Genomic DNA, 20,759 nt, shown 5'->3' on the forward strand with positions numbered 1-20,759 from the left:
TCTACCTTCGGCTCGGATCGTGGTCTCTCTGCTCAGTGGGGAGCCTGCTTCCTCCTCTCTCTCTGCCTACTTGTGATCTCTGTCTGTCAAAGAAATAAATAAAATCTTTTAAAAAAAAAGGTAGATAGTAATATTACCTAAATTAAAATTGCATAAAATGTTGCAAAATTCCATGTGTACACACACCTGCACACCCCCTTTTGAGGGCTAAGCTCCATTTGCATGAATTTCTAGTCTGATTAGGGGAGAAATACAGTCTTTATGATTAAGTCTTCCTAGATAGGTGAATGTGGCATTTCTCCATTTATTTTTAGGTCTTTTCTGGATTTTGACAAAGGTTTTTAGAACCTTCTCTGTAAATCCTATTATTTTCTTATTAGATTGACTTCTGATATTCTGATGTTGCTGGTGTTTTGGAACATGTTTGATTCTGTGTACTCATCCTGTTTCCAGGAAACTTTGAGCTCTAATAGTGTATCCATAGCTCCTCTTGGCTCTTGTACTTGGACAGTTGTTTCCAGTTTCTCAGTTTCTTTTTGCCTTCCTGCCCTGGCTAGGATCTCAAGCCTAGGTTAGAATAGGGAAAGTGCCCAGTTGCAACCCTTTTGGTCTTTGCGATCCTAAAGTGAATGCTTCTCATGAGAGCTTCTGGTAGGCGCCTAACATTTAGCTAGGGAGCTGTCTGTGTATTTTTCCTTTTTATGAGGAATGGGCAAATTATATCAGATTCTTCATTTGAATATTATGAGGTGATAAAAATCATTCTTGCCCTGGTGTAATCATGTGGTAAATTACTTTGTCTTGTCTTGTCTTTTTTAAGTAGGCTCCAAAGTGGGGCTTGAACTCACAACCCTGAGATCAAGACCTGAGCTGAGATCGAGAGTTGGACGCTCAACCAACTGAACCACCCAGGTGCCCACCCCTACTTAATCTTTCCAGTATTACACCACCTTGCATGATTGGAATAAAATGGACATTATAGTTATATATTGTTTTGACTTTCTAGAACAATTTGCTAGATTATGAAGTAATAACATTCTTTTCTCCTGTTATCCTTGTCTAGGAAATATTAAAGTCCTCCTAGCTTTTAAGTGAATTGGGAAGGTAATTTCTTAGGGCTTCCTTATAAAAGCAGGTGGGCCTCTCTGCTGAGATCTTTATATTTGTTTCTTTGAAAATTTAGGAGGATTGGTTATATAAACTCCATTTCTAACTCTGAAGTTGCCTATTTCCTCTGTTTTCAAGGGGTGTGTGTGTGTGTGTGCGCGCGCACGCGCGTGTGCACGTGTGTATGTGAGTGTTCAAGTTTTGTGTTTTTTTTTTTTTAATTTTATTTATTTGAAAGAGAGAGTGTGCACAAGCAGGCAGGGAAGGGTAGAGGGAGAGCAAGGAGTCCTCATCCATCCCAGAATGCTGGGGTCATGACCTGATCCAAAGGCAGACACTTGAGCCACCCAGGTACCCTCAAGGTTTTTGATAATGCTTGTCTTAGTAGAATTCTTGTATGATTTTTCAGAGTCTCTGCTGTGTCCGTAGTTTTGACCCCCTTGAATTCTTAGTATTGCCTCTTCGTACCTGTTCTTATTTTTTTTTCCCACTGGTCACTATCTGCCCAGAGATCTAACTGATCTTTCTAAAGACTCCTTTGAAAGTTTTATTCTCTCTTGTATGTCTCTTATTTCATTAATTTCTTGTCTGTATTAATTTAAACTTTCTTTAGATTTATTCCGTTCTTCTAATTTCAGGAGAGGATGATTAAATTTTTACTTTTCCCTCTTCACTAATATTACGGCTTAAGGCTATAAACTTGCGTCCAAACAACACTCTGGCTTGTTTGGATAAGGAACTGCTTATTGTTTAGTTCTAAATATTTTCAGATTTCTTCTTTGACCCATGAGTTATTTAGAAGCAACTTTTTAAATTTCCAGGCTTCTTAAAATTTTAAGTTGACTCCTAATTGATTGTTTTGTATTTAGAGAATGTTATGCTGTTAATTGTTTTTGTTTTGTGCTAGATGCTGGCCAGATTCTATAAAAATTCTATTAGGATTGAAAGGAATAGGTCATTTCTAATAATTGGGTGAAGGATTACATAAATCCAATGAAGTAGATTTATTAACTACATTGTTTTAATTTTCTGTACAGTTTTAATCTTCATAATCTGTGTTACCAGAAGAGCTGAGTTTGCCTTTGTCTGTAATCCTAGATATGTCAACTTCTAGTGACCTTCCTGTTCTTATTTTATATATTTTGTAGCTATATTATTAGATATGTACATAATTATACTTGGAACTGACTTGGGTTTTTTAATCTTGACCTTCTTAGTTCTTACTCTACAGTCTACTTTATATGAAATTAATATGGCTAGCTCAGCTTTCATCAGTTAGGACTTACCTGGACTATTTTTCCATCCCTTGACTTTCAGCCTCTGTCCACATGGTTTAGGTGGCTGAATTAGCTTTTAGCTGGGTTTTGTATTTACAGTAGATTATTACCACATCTGGATTCATTTCTTCCATATTTTGTGCTTCATTTGCCTTGCTCGTTTTTTACTTCTCCTGCTTCCTATTCTGTTTTCTTTTTTCATTTCTTTCAGTTAATAATTACTAATACAAAGTAATGTAACTGGTAAGTAATCATGTATAATGTAGTGAATACCTCTGAACCTACTATACCATTAGTAGATCCACTAAGCTAGATCTCATCCAAGATCTAGAATATTGCCAGGAACTTCTGTTTGAATGGGAGTTTAGTTTTTTTAATTTGAAAGTTAAAAATTGTGCTTTCACTAGATTATCTTTAAGTTTGTATCATTAATTCAACAAGGTCTAAAATTAATATTTCTAAGCTTTTCTCAAATAATGATCTGAAATATTCCAACTTCAGTTTCTTCCTTTCATCTTATATTTGGTTGCTGCTTACTATTTTAATTACATTTTGTATTTTAATTTCCTCCCGATTTTATTGTTTAGTATGTGATCAGCACTTGTTTCACTTTATATGGGTTACTGGTTTCTTTGTCAGTATTCTTCCTGGCAGGACTCTCTGGCTCTCGCTTCCTCCTTGCTGGAGCCTGTCCTTCAGTGATTATTCCAGCAGCCATCCGTCTGTAGTAATAGCTTGCTCGTAGTCTAAATGTCTTTAAATGACAGAAAGGGTTCTGAATCGACAGGTACTTGCTTCAGCATAGTTTACAGGTGTTGGTTTGTTGGCCTCTGGCAGGCGTTGTGCTGTCTCCTGGTGTTCCTCCGTAGGTAAGCTGCCTCTTCTCTAGTTGCTTTTAGGTTCTACTCTTGTCTTTGGCATGTTTCAGGGTGGATTATTTTAAACGATGTTGCCAGCTACCTGCTCTATTTCTTGCATAAGGGGAAGGAGGTATCATTACATCCTAGAATTTTCCCTGCTATTTTTCCAGTACTGCTTCTCTGTTCCTTGTGATGGCTTCTTTTGGAACTTCTATTAGACATATGTTGGACTTTCTCATTCTCTTATCTATAGTTTTGTTTATTTTTTTTTAAAAGACTTTATTAATTTGAGAGACAGCAAGCATATGCGAGGGTGTTGGAGAACAGAGGGAGAGGAGAGAGAATCTCAAGCAAAAGCTGAGATCATGACCTGAGCCAAAACCAAAAGCCAGATGCATAACTAACTGACTGAGCCACCCAGGCTCCGCTCTTATCAGTAGCTCTTAACCCTTTGCATTTATTCTATGTCTTGACAGTTTTTAAAGGCCACCTTTCTGTCTTACATCTCTAATCACTTTAGGATTTTTTTTACAGTCTCAATCTGATAGTTCTGTCATCTGAAGTTCTTGAGTCTAATCCAACTTCAGTCTTCTTTGTTTCTGAATTTTGGACTTACAGCCTCTCTACATTGTGGATAGATTTGTGGATATGATTTGTAGCCTGGTATGAGGTTTATTTTCTGCTGTGTGGGGTTGCTTTCTGTGTTGCTAATTCCTGGATTTCGTCTGGTGGGGTCTTAGAAAAATGGAGTTGTAAGGACTTGAGCCCTAAATCTTTATTGAGTGTTAGTCCATGGTTGCTGATGCTCAAGAGGAGCTCCCATCACCTGGTAGAGCAGATTGGAAAGTCTCTATGCTGGTGGGTTTGTTTTCTTCTTTTTCCCCCCCTAAATGGCCTACCTTCTGTTGAGACTTCTTTTGAGGGCCATGGCTCTGAGGGGCTGGGGATCTGTTCTAAATTTTAACTTGAGCAAGCCCACATCTTCTCCCATGTATATCCCCCTTGAGAGCTGAAAACCCAAACATCACAGACTGATGTTCCCTTTTTGAGGTACCCATAGGGGTTTTCCTCACACATTATCCGGTGTGACTATTGCTGGACCCAGCGCTCTCAAAATCTGCCTCTACAAACTATTAGTTTCAATGCACTGAAGCTTGCTTGGAAGAAAAGCTGGTCATAATGATCAGCAAAGAAGCATCCTGGGATGGTCTGTACCACAAATTCAACATCTTATTTTACAGTGTCTTTTTACATCTCTTAAGAGCTTCTGTGCAGCAGCTACTGTGTGAGCTTCTGACTGTGGTGATTGCCAAGCTTCACTGGAAGTTTCTTGACAGTTGACCTGCCAACTGTTTGGGAATCCCTCCCCTCTTCCTCCCTCTCAACCCTCCCCCCCGCCCCCCCCCCCCCCCACATATACACACAGTACTGACTTTAAAAACAAAACGAAAAAACACACTTGTCTGAGTTGCTGGTTGGTTAGTCTCCATGGAAGGACTACCTGCAAACACTAATAACCATAGTAAGGGATGCTGAAGAGCTTGGTGCTTCAAGAGGTTCTTCCAAGTGTAAGGATATGCCACCTGTCCAGGTCCCACCCTAGGGACTTGGGGCAGTGCTTTGACAATGATGTCTTTGGCTCTACAGGGTGGATTTTTGACTGCCTCACATAGTTTCTCTTCCTTAGTGATGTCATGAGGGGCTCCTGCTGGTTGGGCTGGGCTTCTCCCCTGACCTTCAGCTTGCACATGCAGTTTCCTACTTGACATCTGCACTTGGCCATCCAGTGGGCATCTCACATCACATCGCCAAGGCAGCTTTTTGCATCACACTCCTCCCTTTCCAGTCTGGTCTTCCTTTAGTCTCCTGGTCTCAGTGCAGGCAGCCAAGAACCTCCCTGACATTTTTTTTCCCTTGTCTTTTTTTTTTAAGATTTTATTTATTTATTTGACAGAGCAAGAGAAGGAACACAAGCAGGGAGAGTGTGAGAGGGAGAAGCAAGCCTCCCACTGAGCAGGGTGCCCGATGCGGGAATCCTAGGACCCTGGGATCATGACCTGAGTGGAAGCCAGAGGCTTAATGACTGAGCCACTATGCTGCCGACTGACAGAGCCACCCAGGTGCCCCTCCCTGCCATTCTTAACTCCTATCCGGCTCTGCCTTCAGTTAGTGAGGAACTTCTTGGTGCTACCTTCCAAATCTGGCCACCTAGTTCATGTACCATTGCCAACCACAACCGAAAGCTGGTGTCATCTTCACACTGAACAACTGCAGTGGCCCAACCCCCTCCCCCCAGCACTTTGTGTTCCACTGAAAAAAGTACATCTGGTCGTGCTTTCTGCCACTCCAAACTCCAGTCATCCTCCCCAACTCAGCAACACCTGTATGAGAGCTGCCAGCTGTGCTGACCTGGCTCTGGGCTTCCTGCTGAAGACGTCCTCTTCTGCCCACAATTCCGTGCTCTTGCCCTGTGTGGGGCACTCACGTAATGCATGCAGGACTCTGCTCGGGACACTTCCATCAGAGGTACAAGCTGTACAAGAGGTACAATTCTACGGATTCCTGTGCTGGGCCTGCCCTTGATTTTAAAAAATCAAACTGCATTTATTATGCAAGGGACGAAGACCTGATCAGCCATCTCCCCATCTAGGGTGGAAGCCCCTGGGGGGGAGGTGATTCTCTCTCCTGCTGGCTCTTGGGCTGGGCACGTAGTAGGCATACCCGTTCTTACCTCCATGCAGACAGCATGCACCATGGACAGGAGGAGAGTGGTCAGCGAGTAGGGCTACTTGTGGAGGTGATGAGCTACACCAGGAGCAGAACCCTCCGGGAGCACCCGGAAGGAAGCTGCTCCGAACTTCTGGGGCACAGACTTGGGTTCGGTTGGAGCCGCCTCAGCATCCATCTGTGCACCGGGAGGAGGCGGCAGTTAATTTCCTTTGCGTTGTCCTTCGCGGTCTCATTTCTGTTTCGGGAGGGGAGGCAGGCGGTATTGCCGGTGACTGGGCCGGCCGGTGCGGGTCTCCACGCCGCGCTCCAGAGGTGGTGGGGGTTGGGGGGTACATTTCTCAAGCCTCCAACCCCACCGCCCACCCTGGAAGCCACGGAGCCCTTCCGGAGTTGGGTCCAGACCCCGACCGCTCGCCCCGGCACGGCGGGGCGGGGGCCGCGCGTGGGGACCCTGCGGGGGGCGGCGGGGGCGGGGCGTGGGCGCGGCGGCGGCGGCGGCGGGGGCGGGGCGAGGCGGGGCGGCCGCCGCCTGACGTGTCTCGGCGGGATTGGAGCCGCCGCCCTATATAGCCGCGGGGGCCCGGGCGCCGGTCTCGGAGCGCGGCCCGGCTTCACCGCGGAGGGCGGCGAGCGGACCGGCGCTCGGGCGGCGGAACGGCGGGACGGACGGGCCGACCCCGAGCAGTGAGCACGGGCCGCAGGGGGACGGGGGCGGGCGCCAGCGCGGAGGGGGCGCACGGGGAAGTTGCGGCGCGGGGCGGGCGGGGCGCGGGCTGCCGACGTGGAGCGCGGGGCGGGGGAGGGGCCGCGGCCGCCTCCCCCCCTGCCGCCAACCGGGCGTCCTCCCGTCCCAAGCGCCCCCTCCCCTTCCGCCGCTCGGCCCGACCCGGGGGGCGGCTACGTGTCAGCACTGCGCATGGGCCGCGGCGCCGGCTTGGGAAGAGTGAGAAACTTTCCCGAGTCGCTGGCGCCGGCCCGCGTGCCCCCCCGCACGCACACACCGGCGCCTCCCGCGGAGGCAACCCCTCGGGGTCCCGCTCCCTCCGGGGCCCCCCCCCAGCCCCCTAGCCCGGTGCGGGGGAGGGGCGGCGGACCTGGGGCCCGGGAGGGTGACGTGGGCGTCCGGCCGCCGAGCTGCTCCCTCCACCCCACCCCCCGCGCCCCTCCTCCGGCCCGGGATGGGAGAGGGGGGTGCCGGGAGTGCAGTGCGGGTCCCGAAGGGCAGGGCCAGGGCCGGGACAGTGGCAGGGCCCGTGCAGGCCCAGCTGCACCTCCACCTGCTGCCCGTCTACGTGGTCGGGTGGGCCTGCTGCCCTGGGGGGCTGCCGCGCAACTTGGACGCACCCCAGGGTCCGCGCACGAAAAATACATTACGGAAAAATACCGAATTTGGATGAAAGGCGGGGAGGCCGAGCGCGTTACTGCCCCTTTAAGCCTGTCCCCGCCCGCGGGCTCGCGTGGCCTGTGGGAGGGCCTGCTGAGGTGGCATCTGCGAAAGTTCCTCCTGCGGGACGGGTGCCGACTTCGGAACTCGCCGGAGCCGCTCACCTGGCCCTCGTGGGGGCCTCGCTCGCTCGCCTTGGGGCTTTGGGAACTTTTAGCCCGCGGGGAATTTGGGTTTGTTCTCAAGCTTGGTTTGTGGGTCTTGAGAAGTACTTTTGGGAGAAAAATTCCTTTGCAGGTTTAGTGTGGGGATAAAAGTAAATTTAATTTTGGAAGAAGAGGAAGGGAGTTCTGGGTTTCCACCGGAGGTTCTTGATTTCGTCGGTTTTCAGTCCTGTCTAGTTTTGTGAAGCAGGGAGATTGTCATTAGGTGGCTGAGCTAAAGTTCTTTCCCTGCTTTTACGTCTTTGCAAAGACTTTTCCTTTTGAAAATATAATTGGCAGAACGGCACCAGGGAATCAACAAGTACTTCTAGTAGAGAAGGAGAATTTTTCCTTTGAAGACTTCTCCTGTTGTCTGTGTGTTAGGACCAAGCTTCGGATGTAGTCCACAGATGTTGTTGGGACTTTGCGTTTCTCCCACATGATAGGAGTGCCTGACAGTTCTCCAGGATGGAAGAGAAGAGTCTGTGCTTCTGTCTGCCTGCCTTCCTTTGGGTCTAGTTCTGTTTGCTGCTTAGTTATATTTTGAGATGTGTTCCCCTGCGCACCCCCCCCCACATTTACACTCTGAGAAATAAGACTTAAAGTCCACAGTGAGAGTAGTTTGAGATTTGCTTTGAGTGAGTGGATTTCAATGCTTCCTTCAGGGAAAGTACTTGAGAGCAATCAAAATGAGGAAGGGATTTGAGCAATCTTGGGAAGAACTAGAGGAGAAAGGGCTTCACATGTCTGAAGCACTCTTGTAGAGAAAAGTGGACTTGTTCTTTGTGGCAAGAGTGGAGCAAGAAGTTGTAGATCTTGGCACTACATGAGGCAGACTATTCTGACAGCTGTGCAGAGGTGAAGTGGGGCTCCCTTGGAAAGCCGCACAGGTCCTCTCTGGTGGTAGTCAAAGATTGCTGTCAAGTGGTGCCTGAGGTCCCTTTCCAGCTCGATTTGAGCGGTTTATTAGATTAAGTGAGGAACTGTGATAGCATGTTTGGCCTCTATTCTTTGATAATGGAGTCTACGGCCATACCACCCTGAACGTGCCCGATCTCGTCTGATCTCGGAAGCTAAGCAGGGTCGGGCCTGGTTAGTACTTGGATGGGAGATAATGAAGCCTGTGTAAGGTTCCCTGAGAACTTAACATAGCAGTGATCACTGGTGAGGTCGTCCAAGGACTCGATGGAGTGCGAGTCATCTTGCTGGGTATTATCTGTGAAGGCAGAGCAAGGGCTGGTGGGGAGCAGGTTTAGGTGGACATAAGGCTGTGGGGGACAGTTTTCTTAGGTGCTGCTTTGTGGAAGTAGAGGCAGGTAGGCAGTCATGCTGAGAGCATGTTAGGAGGGCTGCCATTGGCCTTTTATACTTATGTATTATCCGGTGTGTGTTTAAAGTGGATTCTAAAAAGATGGGGTTTTGAGAAGTTTATAAGAAAATGAGAAACTTTATTTGATGATATCGGAGCCCCAGATGTTAACTCTGCTACTTGTTGCGATCCATTCATTTCCAGCTGTGATAAACTGCCACTGGAAATCTAGGGACTAGAGACCCCACATATCTTGTCAGACAAGTCTGGACTTTCTGGAGATCCACTCTGTTCTGCTGCTCAAGGGCCTGTGCACACTTGGGGTCGTTAGAGGCTCTGGGATAGGCTCTCCCTCTGACACATTAGTAGGTTTAGTGGGGTTGGTGACCCTTTCTTGAGCCTCTTGGACTAAGGAGTTTCGTAGAAGAGCTGGCTGGGATTGACTGCTGAAAGGTGTGTGAGCTATCTCAGAAGAGACTTTTAGGAATTGGTCTTATCTTAGGTGACTCTAGGTGCAGGGTAGAAATTGCTCCTGGGAGGAGGGGAAGTGGGATGGACAGTTACTGTATTTTACAGGCTTACCTAGTGGTTATCACTGGGCACTGAAGATTTTCCCTTGTCCAGAAGGGCCGGAAGGAGGCTGGTCAGTGGAAACCCAGAGAAGAGGGTGTGAACGTGGTCATGTGGAGATGCTGTCTGTCTGTCTGTCTCTCATTAGGGAGTAGATGGCTGTGGGTTTTAGGAAGTGACATAGCGTGACCTGGAGTGGGAGGCTTTTGAGATGCAAGGTCAGCAGGTAGAAGAGCAGGTACAGCCCAAGTACGAGTTCTGAGCAAGGAGGGCAGGGTGGACACCTGGGTCCTGGGTTCACTGCTGGCACTTTGACCTAGAACACCTCCATCTTGTGCCTAGCCTGGCTAAGTGTGCACAGGCTAGACACTTGGAACCCCAGGGATTCCAAGTGCTCTATACCTTATCGAAATCCACCTGTGGACATGCTACTCTGACGCTTTGATTTCACAGAAAAGTCTTAATCTTTAGAACTTGTGGGTTAGCATTGTTGGAGGGAGATTCTCAGAGTTGTCCTGGTCAGTGTATATCTATTTTTCTCTCTCCGTCTTGGTACAGAGGAGTGTCTGGTGGGACTCGGGCCCCAGAGAGGCCGGAACTTCTCTGGCTTGTACTTTCCCTGTGTGACTCAAACCCTGCATTTAGAGATTTTTTTTTTTTTTTTTAAAGTCCTGAAACGCTGCTGGATAATGAGACCCTCTTAAATCCAGAGTTTGCTGATATATCTCTGATTGCCGCGAACTGTCTTCTAGCTTCTGAATTACACATCACCGTATGGGCAAGAATTTGGCAATGTTATTCTCCATTTAGGTCGTCGGAGTTCTTATTACTGTTGTAGATTCTCCCATTTTGGACACCTAACTTACCCCCATCGTAAAATCCACCTCCTTGCACTTTACTGAGTGTGTGTGGGGTTTGTGTAAAGCGGCAGGTAACCTACTGGGAAGCCTCCCTCTCTCGAAGTCCCCAAGGCAAGATGGCCCACACCCTCTTGCTTCACAGAGTAGTTCTTGGTCCTCCCCAGACAGCCTTTGAAGACTTCTTCCAACCCTGCTATTTTATGGCTGGTTTCTAAATCCCCAGTGGATTAGAAGGGACCGAAGGACTTTTACAGGAGAACAGTGAGAACAAAGTAACTACAAACCCATAGCGAGCTCATAAAGGCAGTAGCTCTCAGTCACCCTAAAGAGCTCGGGACCCCAAGGTCCACATTCTGTACTGCATGGTAGCACAGGTTCACCGAGTCTTTGTCTTTGTGGCACAGCAGTCAGAGATTAAGGGGTATGCAGGAGAAATTACTCAGCCATGCAGGAGAGCCATCAATTGTGTAAGGATTTTACTTCAAAATGGTCAAATTTAAAAGTTTTGACATTAAGGGATCACTCCCTCAGGTCCAGGGGGAAAAGTTGCCCTCTCAAAGTTCTGGGTGGTTTAGATTTTACTGTGATAGGTTTTGTTTGAAGCTAGTAGCCTGGGGGCAGAGCATCCTTTTTTCCCCCCAAGAAACTTGTCTAAATATTAGTATTAGTAAGCAAAGTATAAATAACGTTTTGCCTTCTTCTGGTTGGGAGGTAAAAGGATCTGGGTTATAGAATGCAGATAAGTAACTTCCCTCTGGTTTTCTTCTCGTTTGCCCTCCCTTCCTGTCCCACACAGCAAAAACTGGCAGGCTGACAGAGGCGGCCTCAGGACGGACTCTCTGGCTACTGACCGTTTTGCTGGTAAGTGTGATTGTCCTTTCTGAAGGTTTCTTGTCCCTGGGCTGCATGTGTACCTTCTTTCGTTACGTTTCTAGTGGCTTCTGAGAGACTTGCTGTAACGACAGGAGCCATGTCCACGTGCGCCCTTCAGGTGCGTCATCTGGCTTCCACCTAGTTTTAAGGCTTTTCTCTCTCAAATGTGAATTACGTTTGTTCAGGATTATCTGAATTTGGATCTTGCCTCTCTTGAGGAATGCAGGGCTTAATTTTCTTGAACTTGGAACAAGGTTTCACAGAGCTGTGAAAATTATGCAAAAACTCTCTCTTATTACATCACTTAGCTCTCTTATGCTTTGCCATGGTGGTGGAGAAAGACACTTGGCGCATAATGGCATGAAAGAGTGGGTTTCTCCTCATCACAGTAGCTTGGAGCTCACCTAGAGTTGAAGGGAGGAAGTGAACATACCTGCCTGCATGAGTCCGAATCCTACTGAGTACCCCGGCCCTCAGGCGTGGGGTCTGGAGGCAGAGACTGCTTGGCGCCTTCCATGAACTGAGGAACTGTGTGCCCTTGGGCTGAGTCCCACCTGCTCTGAGTCCACTCTGACCCCTAAGAGCTAAGACATCCAGACAAGAACCAGCCCCTGTCGAGCGCTTCACTGCCCGCTCCTTTGCTGTTACAGTGTCACCAATGGATGCTGAGAGACTGCTCTTTGCACCCTGGGGCCTGTGGGCATTGCTAGGGGGTGCGGTGCACTGGGCCTTGCTGACCGGGCCCGCTATCGTTGCAGAGGCGGGCTGATTGCTTCTTGTAGCCACTGTCCTGTGGTGTATTTTATAAGCATCAGGAGGCACGTGGATGAACAAATTAACAAAATAACTGAGATGGCTGTTAGGAGAAGCTTCCAGAGGTTGATCTGCAGGCTGTATATATATGTGTGTGTGTGTATATATATATATAGCCCCAGAGATCATGGGACTGGAGCTGTCAGCTGGGGCCTCTGGCTCCTCACATAGAGGATAACCTTTGAGGAGAGAGTTATCCAAGGACCATCCTGCATTTGCATTTTTCCTTTCCTCATTTACTGAAAGTTTGGGTATCCTCTTGTATCAGAGGTTGTAAGTGAAGAAAACGGTGTGGTTTGCTGGTAAAACAGGATGAAGCCTTTGGCTAAAACTCTGTGCCTCGCAGTTTAGCTGTGCCTTGACTCTCTCCTCTCTGCCGCCCTCCCTCCCGCTTCAGTGGCTCACCCGGATTGTGCGTAGGCGCGAGATCAACCATGAGCTCCGTTGCAGTTTTGACCCAAGAGAGCTTTGCTGAACACCGAAGTGGGCTGGTTCCGCAACAGATGAAAGGTGAACACCCTTTTGTCCTCATCTTCCCACTTGGAGACGCCGCTGCTTCCAAATCTTTGTCAGACCTTTAGGGCCTTTGAGAAGTGCCTTTTGGGACTGGAGCTGCGGGGTGGAGCCTGGCTTCCCACCTCTTCCCTGCTCCGTCTGGCACTGCCTGCGTGGCCCTTCTGTGCAGGGTGGAATTGGGCAGACTGACAGATACTTCTGGGTGCAGAAAGTTTTGAAGTGTGGACCACTTCCTTTCTGGAAAGCCAGTGATTTTGATCCTCGGTCATTAAAATGAGATTGTTTTTCAAAATTGCTGGCCCCCAGGTGTGCTGAACTAAAATCCTTCAAAATCCGGTATATATTTACAAAAACAGGATAGCTTGATTTGAATGCTAAAGTCTGATCTGTAATCTTTCAGCTGTGTGTAGAATTGTTTAAAATTTTCAGGTGAGAGAGTAGATTAACTGAATCAACAGTCAGTTGTTAAGTGTAATTAAGTTAAGTGTAATTAAAAGAAAAAATTCACTTCGTGCATCCCACTGGCTGTGTTATAAGTGCTCATTTCTAGGGCAGTGGAGGCAGTGGAGGCCCACATCGTGCAGAGTGCCTGCCAGATGTACTCTTTCACCAGCCCTGTAGAGTCTGCATTTCTAGATGAGGGAAGCAAGGCTCCGACAGGCTCCAGCTGCTTGTCAGCGCCAGGCCTTTACTGGTGTCCCAGGATAGCACAGCCGCGCAGCCAGAAGTGGTGAACCTCGAGATGGACGCAGGCCTGTCTGATTCCAAAGGTCATCTCCCTGCTCTGTGGCACATCCATTCACAGTGGGTTTTATTGAGCCCTGCCATTGCTGGGGCATTTGGGGTGATCCAAAACAGTCCCTCTCCTGTTTTCACAGAGCTGTGGTTAATGGGACATAAAACCGTGAATGATCAGGGCACTGTGGGGGATGGAAGCGCTTACTGCTCTTGTTGCTCTTTGCAGGGGGCGGGGGTCAGAGATGGCAGCTCCCACAAGGGTGATTTTCAGCACCGTGTGCTCTGGTGGGCAGTCGGCTGGAGTCGGCCTCTGAGGCAGTCCCCACGGGCAGTACTGAGCAGCAGCGTCATCTTGTTCTGCGAACTGAAGGGCTGATTATGTGCCAGGCATTATCATAGTTGTGATTTTTTAAGTACAGGATCAGCAGGGTCTGGGGCTAAAATTCTTTGTGGTAAGGCCTGTTTACAAGGGGCTCACCGCGTTCAGAGAGGAGTGGGGCCCCCAGTGTCTGAACTGACCACTCATAAGGAAGGCTGCTTCTCCAGGCCACATGCTGAACCTGAGGGCACGCTGGGCCTGGGGACCTCCTGGGGTGCTTTCCCATCACTGAATGGGGGGATTGGGGTACAGGGTGTCACTCAAGCAATTAATGTTGTTTCTCTTCTTTCTTGACATTAAAACTCTCCAAGTGTTTTTTTGTCTATGTTGAAAGCACTGTATTTCCTTTTAATCCATGTTGGCCGGTCCAGTTGCTACGTTAAATTCAGAAGAGGAGAGTGACCCCCCAACCTACAAAGATGCCTTTCCTCCACTCCCGGAGAAATCAGCTTGCTTGGAAAATGCCCAGGAGCCTGCTGGCGCCTGGAGTAACAAGATCCGGCCCATCAAAGCTTCTGTCATCACTCAGGTAGAAACTCCTTTCTTTTCTTTACCTGCTCCTCCATGTAGGAAGTGGTAGCATCTGATGGAATGGGTTCTGAACACACACGAATGAGCGTGCTTTGGGACCTGTGAGGGGGGAGGCTTTAGGAGTAGATCCGACCCCACTGCTGGTGAAGCCATCCGTGCTCATGCTCACCGTCTGGTCCCGGCACTCAAGAGGAACAGGTCCCATTGTTTCTTAGGTCCACTGCAACCGTCTCTGCTCCCAGTTGCTGGAAGTGGCTTTCCACGTCACCAGCCCCAACAAGAACTTGTCCGTCTTCTCTGCCTTCTCTCCCACCATGTCAAAGCAAGTCATCTTCTTTTGGCGTACACGACCCCATTTTCTTGGTTTTCTTTGATCTCGTTACCCCATCTCTCTGCTACCTTAGCATGGGATATTGGCAGGCAAAGTACTTCTTTCTCTGTGCACTCGTGTTGGGTCGTGGTTGCCGATTACCTACCACCCACTTGCTGAGAAGTCCCCTTCACTGAACCTGAGACTCTTAACCGATTGCATCCTGGATCTTTCAATTCTGGTAGCTGTCTAAGATGGGACTGGTGTGTCCTCAGTCTTCCTGATCGTGTTAACTGCACCATGTTCTACATAGGGGTTCAGACCCAAGAACAGGAGTCATCTTGGTTCCTCCTGCTTCCACCCTTGCCTCTGCTCACTCCCTCCTCCACAGAACAGCTGGAGCGAAGCTGGATCATCGGTCAGCTTGTATCCTTCTGCCTGAACCCTGCTTCGTTGCCTTCTCCTCTTGCTGTAGAAGAGGCAGAGGGACCCGGCCCTTTCCTTTCTTCCTGCTTGGACTGCACCCCACTGTGCTCATACTGCTCCCTGCCTGCCCCTGTTCATTGCCCTCACCCTTTTGCTGACCTCTGAGCGTGGTGGTTCTCTTTGTCTCCCTGTCTCCCAGCCTCTCCTCTCCCCGTCTCTTCCCTCCGCTGCACTCACTGCCACCTGATGCTTCTTTGCTGTGTCAGGGAGTCGTTCTCTTTGCTGGAGCGCCAGCCTCCTGTCCTTTGGTGCTTTCTGCCTGCCTCTCCACCCCAGTCTCTCTGGCCTTAGAACAGGGGCGAGGAGCAGGAATACATAGAGATGATGTCTTCACCTTCCCTTTTTGACCTTTCCTGAGTAGGTGTTCCATGTACCCTTGGAGGAGAGAAAATACAAGGACATGAACCAGTTTGGAGAAGGTGAACAAGCAAAAATCTGCTTGGAGATCATGCAGAGGACTGGTGCCCATCTGGAGCTGTCTCTTGCCAAAGACCAGGGCCTCTCCATCATGGTGTCTGGGAAGCTGGACGCCGTCATGAAAGCCCGGAAGGACATTGTCGCTAGACTGCAGACTCAGGTGGGTCTCACCAGCCCTGTTCTCCTGGTGGGTGTACTCCAGTTCTGTGCCACTGGCTCCAACATGTACGGCTTTGGTTTCATCAGACCCTTCCCTCCCGGGTCTTCAAGTCCAGAGTTCAGAGGTAGTCCAACAATGTTCAGGACCTCCCGGCATTTTTAGCTGAAAAAAAACACCAGATCAGTGACAGAAGGGGGGACACCAACTGTTTTTGCTATTTGGGCGAACAGAGTGAAAGATAAAGGCTTGTCCCAGAGGCAGAGACATTCAGAGAAGCCAGGGCTGTGGGATGGTAGAATGAGGACACCACCACAAGTCACTCATTCCCAGGGCGAGGCTCAAGAGTCACCCCATTGCTACTTAAATATGCATTTCCAGGTCCTATCTTGGGAGAGTACAAGTTCAAATGTTACTTGTTTTCAACCAGTTCCCATAGTCCTTAGCAGTCTGATAGCACTACTTAAAATTTATTGGGGGACTGTTGTAATAAGTAAATCTGTGATGCGTTTCTCCACACAGCATCATTTAAAGATCAAGGTAAACGCAGAGAATCTTACCCAGATGTCTATGATGGGTGCATGAGTGGCGCAGTCAGTTGAGCATTGACTCCTGATTTTAGCTCCGGGCGTGATCTTGAGGTCGTAAGATCAAGCCCCGTGTTGGGCTCTGTGGTTGGCACAGAGTCTGCTTGGGATTTTCTCTCCCTGCGTCCATCCCCTGGCACACATACATGCGCATGCTCTCTCTCGCTCCCTCACTCTGTAAAATAAGTGACTTTTAAAAAATGTTTCATTGAACAGATAAAGCTTTAGTTGGGTTTACTTAGAAACGAAGGTCCAGGGGGTGCCTGTCTGGTTCAGTCAGTATACTGAGTACAACTTTTGATTTTGAGGTTGGAAGTTCGAGCCCTCTGTTGGGTAGAGATTACTTTAAAATACAACTTTCAAAAAAAAAAAAGAAGCGGGGGTCCTCCCCAGAGCTGTGAGCTCACTGAGGAGCAGCTCTAGAATAGGGTGGCTAGAAGGTAGGGCACTGTGGGTCAGGAGCCAGGGGCTCAGCAGGGAGGCCAGTATTTGCCCTGTGCTGTCCAAGCTCTCTCTCGCTCAACTACACAGGGCCGTGGGACAGTCCCTAACCCCCGCAGTAGCTTCAGGGAATGAAATGATTAAGTGGAAGCAGTTGAAAATGTGTGTCAATTGCTTCATATTGTGGCTAGTGCATAGCAGTAAGCTCTCAGACTTTTGCTGTTTACTGGTTGGTGAATATTTGAGTATCTTGTGATTGAAAACTAGGCAGGAAAGAGACCCAAACCACTCCACTCCTCTCCGCACCCCCACACATCTGCTGCCATTACTTTAAAGCAGATTGCAGATATGTTATTCACTTGAAAATCATTCTGTGTGCCCCCACTTTTTTAAAAAAAATTTTTATTTATTTGAGAGAGCGAGAGAGAGCACAGAGGGAGAAGTAGACTCACTGCTGAGCAGGGAGTCCAGTTGTGGGACTGGATCAGGACCCAGGGCCCTGAGATCATGACCTCAACCAAAGACAGACACTTAACTGACTAAGCCACCCAGGCGCCCCTATTTTTTTTGTTGTTGTTGTTTTTAAATAATCTACCGGGCTGTTAACTCACTTATTAAAATTAATAGTAATTTCTGGACATTTACCCGTATTTAACATGGTTTGTGTATGGCCTTCCCTCATTATCTCCAGATGTCTTTCTGAGTTGACGTGTTTAAATCGGCATCCAAACAAGGACTGCCTGCTGTGTGTGTTGGGCTCATGCCCTCTTCCATTCCTCAGCAGTGCCCTCCACTCCTTTTCTTAATGCCTTTGATTTTGGGGGACAAGCAGGTGTTTGCTTTGTCTCACTGTCCATCACTGTTGCCTGTGAAGTGGTGGTTATATCCTGGTGGTTACTTTCACATTCAGCTTACTTGTCTGGCAAGAAAACTTGTGGGTCCTGCGTAGTTGCTGTTGATTCCCAGATGGATCCCCTAGACTCAGGAGTCTTCAGCAAATCCATCCATGAATAAAGTTCTTGATTGTTCTTTTGTCTAGCGGTTGTATCATCTCCACAATTCACTGCGGTGTGGATGGCAGCTTTCTGGCCGCCTGCCCCACACTGGTTGCTGTCCTTGTGACGAGCTTGCCTCCACCGGCTGCTCAGTCAGTGTTGGGACTGCATTGGCGCTGCAGCGTCTCTGCTAGGGATTCGTGAATCCTTCTCTGTGTCATTATAAACTTTTGATATATTGATTAGTTGTTAAGGTGAAATTGCATCATTTTTGGACAGTGGGACCCCATTTGGGTTGGCACCCTGCAGCTTTCTGGGGTGACCATTCATGTCCCCCAGTTCCTAATCTCTAATATGGAAAGTGCCGGGCTGATCGTGGCCACAGACCTAATGTGGAACTCTTCACCTATTGCATGAGTTCAAACTGATAGTTCTAATGAAGATGAAAGATGGAGTTTTTTAAAGGTTTTTAATTTTTTAAGATTTTATTTATTTGAGAGAGAGTGAGCATGAGAGGGGGAAGGGCAGAGGGAGAAACAAACAAACAGGGAGCCCGATGCAGGCCTCAATCCCGGAACTCCAGGATCATGACCTGAGTTGAAGGCAGTCACTCAACCAACTGAGCCACCCAGGTGCCCCCGAAAGATGGAATTTTAAAGTCCCTAGAAGGAAGGCATATTGTCACCTTGAGATATAGTTAGGTTGGTACAAAGAGCGGTGTAATAAGGTTCAGTCAGAGACAGCCTCTGCACCCTGCCCTTCCCTCCCCTGCCAGCTGGCCATTCATCATCTTTGATGGACCCTTCCCTTGTTCCGGTTGGAGAGTAGAAGCAGAAGATGACTTGCCATAGTAAACCCTGTTCCGCACCTTGTTTTTTCCTACATATTTTCTGGAGGTGTCTACGTATCAGCATATAGTGGCTCTGCTCCTTCCTTTGTACAGCTGCGAGATGCTCAGCAGATGTGGATTTATTCAAGCATTCCTGTCAATGGGCATTTGGGTGCCTTCCCGACTTTTCTTTTACACATCGTGTCTCAATAAAAACCTTGCGTGTGTGGGATTTCCTATTTCATCCGTTGTGTCTCAAGATCCATTTCCTAGCAGTGAGATGGCTGGGTCAGAGAGCAGCACACATAAGTAATTGTGCAGTAGCTGTGGGCCTGTCCCTCAGGTGCTGCCCATTGTCTGCACTCTCTAGGGCCTCCCCCAACACCTTGCCACACCCATCAAAAGCTTGGGCTTTTGTCAGTCTGGAAGGTAGCTGAGTATACTTTTATTTTGGATTTTTCAAATGAACAAGATTGAGTGTCTTTTTAATATTTAAGGACTCTGGGTTTTGTTTTGTGCACTGTCTTCGGACAGTGGTGGAGGCCTCTACCTTTTCCATCAGAGGTAGAGGCCTCCACCTTGCTTGGTGTAGTTGGGTCCTTAAAAACTCTGCACCTTACAGACCACGTTACTCCCTTCGCGATTTGTTTTTTAATCTTGGTGTGTTTGCTTTATGACTTTTTATTCTATTGCAGTCAAATTCCATTACTCTTTTTGTTCTTTTGAGTCCTTATTAGGAAAATTTTTTTCACTTCCAGGTTGTAAGAAATCTCATCTTTTCTCTGGTGCCTGGAAGGGGGGCTCTTCCGTTTCAGTTCCTGATGAGTTTGTGATTTCTCTGGAACAGTGCAAGGTGCAGACCCACTTTCGTCCTTCTCCAGACATCTGTTAGGTTGCCAACGACAGTTTTAAGCCTCTCCCCCCCCCCCCGCCCCCGTGATTTGATTGGCTGTTTTTACGAAGTGTGCTCCGTTCTTTGCATGGGTTTTTGGTTCTAAAGTGTTGGTCTGCCTCTCTGTGCACTAGTGTTCTGTTTTAAGGGAAGTAGTCTTATATTTAGTACAGTTGTCACCACTCCTCCTGTACTGTCCTTTTGCAGGTTTTTCCTGTCCCATTCTTTGTCGTTCCACCATACAGACTTCATAATCTACTTTTTTATCAGAACTGCATTAGATCTCTTTGAGTGTTTTGTGATTTCTCATGCACATGTCCCACCTCTTCTGTTGGGTTGTGTCTAGCTACTTTGTCTCTCTGTCTCTTTTTCCCTGTTGGGATGGCCATTCTTTCCCATTACATCTTCCAAGTGGTTACTGTTAGTTTAAGTTAATGTTGTTGATGCTGGATTCTAGTTCTCCCTGTTACACACCTCAGAAGTTTTAAAAAGTTGTGCGTTCCCAGGGGTGCAGGCCTGTGTTCTTTCTTGTCCCATCTTTGTGCCTCCTTTGCTTCCTTGGGTGTCTTTCCATGGGGCCATGCTCCATGTGGGTCCACCCTCAGCAGGCTCCCCCCTCAAGCACAGCTCCGAGTACAGGCTGAGCTGGGTGTGTATGTTTGTCACATTAAAAAAATAATGTTTTTATTTTCTTTGCACATTTTTAATCATTGACTAGATTTAAATTTTGTGGAGGCAGTCACTTGATTCTTTTCATGTGTAACACTGATTACCTAATATCGAACCACTTCGGGAATAAACGTTACTCGAACAGAATGTATGAGTCGCTGGTTTTTCTGTGCTAGTTGGCAAGTGAGGACCTTTTTTATTGCTTCTGTGAAACAATTTAACATATTTGTTTTGAGTGTTAAGTGGTCTGCTGTAAGCTTATCCCCCTGACTGGCCTGTGAGTCTGCTTCACCGGTGCTGGGAGTGTTGACACTTCCCTCTCTTAAGTCTTCTTGGCAGCTACTGTCTGCACAGAGTCAGGAAGACTAGGAGCCCCTGTCCTCCTTGCTCTCTGTCACCTCAGAAAGTTGCTTGATTTGTAGCATTTGGACTCACTGGATGAACGCTTTGGATTATTTCTATTTTATTTCCTCAGACAGGTTATCTGTTTTAAACTGATGGTAAAAGAGATAGAAAAAAGAATTTATTATGGGCTATAGGGCTTATGGTTGCGGGGAAAAAATAGCCTGGGCCTCCAGAAACAAATCAGTCTGGTTAGTCAATATGTACCTGCTTTCCTGTCTCATCCTAGGATGGTGTTAGCAGTCATCAAAGTGGAAAATAAGACAGATTAGCATTCCTGAATATTCCTGTTCTTATGATGGCTTAGTGGGCTGAGAAGATGTTGAACAAATAATTACCCCTAAATAATTATGACAGCTGAAGGTGTGACATGGGACCATCGGAATGTATCACGCTTGAACTTTTCCTAGCCTTGGGGTCAGGT

General features: G+C 47.8%; 1 protein-coding gene across 7 annotated transcripts in view; it reads left to right on the forward strand.

The window, feature by feature from the left end:
- HDLBP (high density lipoprotein binding protein) overlaps positions 1 to 20,759 on the forward strand; it is a 73,576-nt gene that overhangs the window by 25,751 nt on the left and 27,066 nt on the right. For 5 of the 7 annotated variants that reach the window (XM_080798633.1, XM_080798632.1, XM_080798635.1 and 2 more), the window contains exons 2-5: positions 11,097 to 11,161; positions 12,384 to 12,496; positions 13,991 to 14,148; positions 15,308 to 15,523. In XM_080798633.1, coding sequence (XP_080654759.1) covers positions 12,421 to 12,496; positions 13,991 to 14,148; positions 15,308 to 15,523 — 450 coding nt within the window. In that variant the 5' untranslated portion in view covers positions 11,097 to 11,161; positions 12,384 to 12,420. Of the gene's footprint in view, positions 1 to 6,505; positions 6,659 to 7,487; positions 7,592 to 11,096; positions 11,162 to 12,383; positions 12,497 to 13,990; positions 14,149 to 15,307; positions 15,524 to 20,759 lie in introns of those variants that run through there. The other 2 variants (XM_080798631.1, XM_080798637.1) reach the window with 2 other exon arrangements.

Source organism: Martes martes (genome assembly GCF_963455335.1).
Source record: "Martes martes genome assembly, chromosome: 3".
Lineage (NCBI taxonomy): Eukaryota > Metazoa > Chordata > Mammalia > Carnivora > Mustelidae > Martes > Martes martes.